This window comes from Suricata suricatta, chromosome 17 (assembly GCF_006229205.1).
Source record: "Suricata suricatta isolate VVHF042 chromosome 17, meerkat_22Aug2017_6uvM2_HiC, whole genome shotgun sequence".
NCBI lineage: Eukaryota > Metazoa > Chordata > Mammalia > Carnivora > Herpestidae > Suricata > Suricata suricatta.
In genome coordinates this window covers 40,491,977-40,498,188 of record NC_043716.1, presented here as the reverse complement: position 1 = coordinate 40,498,188, position 6,212 = coordinate 40,491,977, and the positions used below count along the sequence as shown (strand labels likewise).

Here is a 6,212-nt window from a genome sequence, read left to right as displayed (position 1 = left end):
GAGCACAGAGCCGGCTTGGGATTCTCTCTCTGCCTTTCCCCTGCTAGTGAGCCCATACTTTCTCTCTCTCTCAAGATAAATAAACATTTTTAAAAAAGCCAACTCCTAACAGTTAAGGGGCCTTTAGATCTAACTTTCCCTTTGCTCTAAGCGAGCGGCTCCCTGCTGTTCCTAAGGTCACAGATCATTTCAGAGGCCTCAGAAATGCACTGCACCTTGTTTTATTTTTTTGTAGCACTCGTTAGTATTTAAAATTATGTCAATATTTTACTATTTATCTGATTTTCTTCACTGCCACGTAAGTCCTATGAGAGAACGTCTCATTCCTATCTCGTTAGCCGCTTAGTCCTGAGTAAATCAGGATTCAAAAGGAGCTAGTCCGGTTCCCAATTCTGCGCTTTCAACCACTACAGTGCGTTGCTATTTAGTGACCAGAGCTGAGGATGAGCGTCTGTACACACAGGGAAACAAGAGGGTAAGAAAATACACCGCACTCGTAGATGCGAGCAGGTGGAAAACATCCGGACCCAAGCGCATTGTGGCCCCATGACCTTTCTCTCCGGAAGCTCTTGCCGTTCTCGCGCGCGAACGCGCACGCGCGGCCGCCGGGGTCGCTCTGGGCCGCGAGACGAGAGGGGACTTAAGGGAAGGTTCCGCCTCCAGGGCCGAAAGGCGCCTGCGCCGGAGGGGCTCCCTTCTGGACGCGTTTTCTCGCTTCCTCCCTCCCTCGCCTGCGCGCGTCGGGTGGGCGTGGGAGGAGGCGGGGAACTGGGGAGGCGAGCGAGGGGGCGGGTGTCGCGGGAGGGAAGGAGCGAACCGGAGAGCTTCGTCCTGAGAGGAGCGAAGGCGGCAAAATGGCGGACCGCTTCTCCCGCTTCAACGAGGACCGAGACTTTCAGGTAAACACGGGCGTCGCCGAGGACCCGGGAAGGCGCTGGCCGAGCCGGGACCTCCTCCTCCCCCGCTCCCAGCTCTTTTCCTTCAGGCTCCGTTCCGGATTACGAACCGGCTCGCTCTGCTCCCGCCTCTCAATTCTTCCAGGGGGCCTCCGAGCTTGAGGCGAGGCCGCGTCTGCTCTCACTTCGTATTCTTTTACCTGTTAAACTCGGGCCGCCCGGTTGGCGGCTTCGGCCTGCTTGGGCGGGTTTCGGAAGCCCGGACCGGGTACTGGCCTCCCCTCGGGTCCGCCCAGCCTGCAGAGGCGCCGGGCGGGCTCCGGGGGGGGGGGGGGGGGGGGGGGGGGAGGGGGGGGGGGTGGGGGGGGCTTCGGGACGCTGTTGCTGATACCCGGGCTCCCGAAACCCTGGGTTTTGCTCGCTCGGTTCAGCTTGGGGTCGTCCTTCGTCCATCCTCACTATGATAAATCCCTTTCATTGTCTGTCTTTTCATTTCTTCCCGTGGAAGAGGGTGCTTTAGTTACCCGACGCCGTCTTGGTTGGTCAAACATTGCGATTTCTCCGGGCATAAACCTTGTTGTTGTTATTAGGCCGTTAGTTTTGCTTGGAAAACAGTCCGTTGTCGGACTGTGGTCGGCGTAATAAGCCCGGCCCCCGTCCGACCTCGAACGATTTTTAAGAAGCGTAATGATAATGGACTTCCTAAGCGTGTGATAATTAGCGCCACAAGCTGCTGCTTTTCTTCCTTTAGTTGCAAACGTTGTATGGAAAAATGTCCTCGTGATGGCAGGCATTATTGAGCCTAAATAAATAAATAAATAAATAAATAAATAAATAAATAAAGGCCGAATTAGAATAACTCGTCTTTCGGGTGTTTAAAATACCTTTCCGTTGAGCATTGTTCCCGCAGAAATCTCGGCGCCTGAAAGGGATTTAGTAGAGGTTGGCTATTTCTAGGGTAAAGTACATCCTTGGAGTCTCAAAGACACCACCGCATTACTACCGCATCTCCTGGCAACAGCAATTTGGGTCAGGGGAGAAACATCAGAACTGAAGTTTTTATCCCGCTGCGGATCTTTTCTCTGAGTATCATCGTGGGATACTCTAGATGTGTTTCAGAAGGCGATTTAAAGGATTTGAAATTCCCTGAAATGAGTGGGTTGGTAAATAAACAGGTGAAGCAGTTAAACCAGTACTGTTAACAGTCCAGTGCGTGTAGAACGCTTGTTGAGAAGTTTTGCAGCAGTAAGGGATCTGGGGGTGCTGAAAAGCCCTGTGATCATGCACCTGCTGAATAGCTGCAGCACGAACTGGATCTCAAGGTGTTTTAAGAATATAATGCAGGTCCAGGGAAGTTGAAGCCGTTCCTATATAGCCATTCGATTCCTGAGAAAGATTGTTTTTTAGGGAGAATCCTAAAACGTGAGTAGGCAGAAAAATGTGTGGGCTTTATTGGTTAATTTTTAAAGAGACACGTTGTTAACTAAGATCGTCAAGTGCTTTTCAGAGGAGAGAATTTCAAGGTGACCTAATACAATTGAAAATAGATAATATGGACAATTAAGCTATGAGGGGAAATGGCTGTCAACACCAGAAGTTCAGCAGGCTTAAACAGCATTTGCAGAGCCCTGAAAGAATTTGAAAACTGGATAGCAGATTATGAGTGCTGTCACCTGAAAAAATTGAGAAAGCCTCTACCTTGTCAAGTAAGAGTCCTTTCTCTCATGCTTCCGTTGGGTTTATGTAAAACCTGGTTGGTAGTCCTTTGAGGATAGTACGTTTCTTTGAAGTTTATTTCCTGCTTGTATGTTGGAATAATCAACTCCTGCAGTATTGGGTCAGCGAGGAAAATGCTGGTTCTTAAAAATTCAGATGTCCTAATATTACAGATAAAATAGGGTATTGGGAATGAAAATCTTTTAGACAATTATAAGATGTTACAACTTTTGTAAATTATTGTAGTAATGTTTCTAAAAAGTATCCATTTAAATGGATACTTAAATACTTAAATGGGGCACCCGGGTGGCTCAGTCTGTTGAGTGTCCGACTGCTGATTTTGTCTTAGGTCATGGTCCCAGGGTCAGGGGATCAAGCCCCTGTCAGGCTCCATGCTCAGCATGGAGCCTGCTTAAGATTCTTAATCTCTCTTTGCCCCTCTTTGCTGCTCTCTTCTCTAAAATAGAAAAAAATTTTTTTTAATATATCTTTTTCTGGATATTTTGGTGAAAGGAAAAAGATTGATTCTCATTAATACAGTTTTTAAATTAAAGTAATTGAAAGGAAGTGTAATAGTGTGCTTCTGAATATAGATAGTATACCTGAAATAAATTTCAAGGTTGGGTTATTCAAAATTAAATATGGCCTCCTTTTAAGGTTTTAAGTGATAAATGAGGTGAAGCCATTGAATACACTTGAAAACAAATCGCAAGTAGGTTTCCAAACAAAGTGCATAGATCCTGTTGCTTTAAACAGATCTTCTTACAGCACTAGAAATTTTTCTGTGCATCTTCTCTGTTAAGTTCTAGATGACTATCGTTTTCTTTGCCTTTAATTTGGCAAGATAATTTAGAAGTATAAAATTTCACTTTTTGCTACTTTACCATCAAGCGCACATTTTGGAGAGTTTATAGTATCTTGAACTTAATATTGAGTCAGAAGTGGATTCACTTATTTGTAAACACCTGAAGTCTCAAAGGTGTTTTGTATAATATAGTGAAGAGCTTAATTAACAGTGGTATGCCACCTGGAGCTCTTCTTATGCATATAAGGAGTAATCATTATCAGGGACGTACATTTAAACATTTTCACTAAGTTTATTTTATTTTTGTTTTGTGTTTTCAACCTTGCTTATTTTGAGAGAGTCAGAGTACATAAGTAAGCAGGTGAGGGGCAGAGAGAGAGGGGGAGCGAAGCTCACAAAGGCTCTATGCTGATAGCGGGGCTTAAACCCACAAATTTTGGGACCATGACCTGAGCTGAAATCAAAGAGTCTGATGCTTAACTGACTGAGCTACCCAGGCGCCCCGATAACTTCATTTTAGTAATAAATAGGTACCATTCTACAGGCTTTATGTGTATTAGCCCATAATCTTTAAAGTAACCCTATGAGGTAGGTACTGTTACCACCCATTTTCAAATGTGGCAGTTAAGGCACAGAAAGATAGCTGGCCAACTACAAATAGTGGATAAATGGCAAAGCCTAGAGTCATACTTTGGCTTTTGGACTCTGGAACCTGTGCTCATGATCATTATCTCTACTGGTAATTAGATATTTTATATAACTGTAATTTGAGTCATCAAATTGGAGGGTAAACTTCTAGGTCACAAAGAATAAGTGAGCTTTTAGAGAGATTACCCAAGTACTTTTTACCGTGTTCTCTTTTGTTCAGATCTGTTTCTTGGTCTCCCAAGGGCTTCTAAGGAGACTTCTGACAGTGATGAGTTATACTCTCATAGAGGGCATATTAACTTATTTTAGTTTAGACATTCTTTTGTGTGGTCTTTTTAAGTGATTATTTTTAACCTTTGGAATTCTTTGGAATTTAGGCTGATGTGTTTATTTATTTTTTTTTAATGTTAACTTTTGACTACTCCTTTAAGGATCTGACCTCAATTTCTGAATGAGACATGACTTTTGCCTACATTAACCAGGTTAAGGCATATTTGTTCACAGATTGAAGTGTTAACACAAACTAATGGAAAATATATAGCATAATTTAAGATATAGGTGTATTCAGTACTTTGAATTACAGGTTCACTAAAGAAAGTTTCATTTACACAGTGATGTGCAACCATAAGGTGTTAAGATCTGCTCAGTATTTAGTGGTTGTGCAGCTACTAATGGTGACGCTGCTGAATGCTATGAGGAAATACGTCCTTTAGTTTGTGTTCTTGCAGAGGACTGGTGATTTAAAGTAGCCTCTCTTTACTTTTTCTTCTGAATATATTCTGCATTAGATTTCTAATGAAAAAGAGCTATGATAATAGATCATTGAGTAATAAAAAATGAGAGAAATATTATCTTAAAGTTTATAATAAAAATAAAATTACCCAAGGATTTTGTACAATCTGTGTAAGTAATCATAGTGGCAAATAGCAATAAATTATGTATTACTTTTATGTAGTATGTTCGTAGGATTCTTCTAGGTGTTTCACATATGATACCAGGATGTGACCTTCAGGTAATTCTGAGGTTGAGACCATTAAGTGTGAGGTTACAGTTTTCAGGTACCATGTTAGTATACTTTCTGTGGTGGTGTCTTGTAATAAAGTTTGCATTTTGATGCAGACACGCCAGAGATGACACGTGGGCAAGTGTTCTAATATCTGTTTCCTGGGTCTCCCATCCTCTGGAAGAGATGCCACTAGCTGTGAGAATCCATGTCTGCTTTGCTTGAGATACTAAAACTTATGCAGAATCATTACTACTCCCCTTTCTCAACGTATTATGATAGGTGGAAAGGATTGGAACCAAGGCTGTACCAGTTTCAAAATACTGATGGTAAATTGGCATGGTTATTAGCTAGTGCAAAATTTTTCATTAGTATATTCTCAAGGGATCAAGAGTTACCATGTAAGGTCAGCTTAAGGGAAAGCTCTCTGGTGGTGATTTGAAGGATACAGCATATATATTCAAGGTATTTGGAAAGGGACATTTCAGGGGAAAATCTCACAGATAAAGACATTTATGAGTTGCATTGGAGGAAGAATGGGGTTGGCAAGAATTGTGATCACAGGGTTTCATGTGATGTATGCTTATTTGTTTTAAAAGTAGCCATGGGAGACAAAGAAGGAACAGATCTGGAGGAATATAGTATTAGGCTGATTATTTACAGGGCTGTTCTCGTGCCATCAATGTTATAGAAAAATAGGTTTCTTTGTTATATTCCTTCCTTTTATCCTATACATATCACCCAGTTCTCATTAGACTACTACAGAGGGATTCTTTTATCACATTTTCTCAGTCCTTTATGATAAATTATATAAACAGAGTCCCTGGTGGCTCAGTCAGTTAATCATCCGACTCTTGTTTTAGGCTCAGGTCATGGTCTCAAAGTTCCTGGGTTCAGCACACTGACAATACAGAGGCTGCTTGGAATTCTCTCCCTGCTCGTGTGTGCATGCACACTCACTCTCTCTCTCTCTCAAAATAAACTTAAAAAAAATACTATAAACAATAAACTATTAATTAAAAAATACTATGTTATATAACCAGAATTAGAAATTATGACTTCATTTTTAAAAGATCTATATCATTAGTTATTCTGATTCTGCTGCTTTGTAGATGAGATATATTTTTATATAATTTCTATCTAT

At 41.9% G+C, this 6,212-nt stretch overlaps 1 protein-coding gene across 1 annotated transcript in view; it reads left to right on the top strand.

The window, feature by feature from the left end:
- Positions 1–791: 791 nt before the first annotated feature.
- The window catches only part of GPATCH8 (G-patch domain containing 8), a 100,900-nt gene continuing 95,479 nt past the window's right edge, over positions 792–6,212 (top strand). Inside the window, exon 1 of the mRNA XM_029927204.1 lies at positions 792–899. Within this exon, the coding sequence (XP_029783064.1) occupies positions 855–899 (45 nt within the window). The 5' untranslated portion in view covers positions 792–854. The remainder of the gene's footprint in view (positions 900–6,212) is intronic.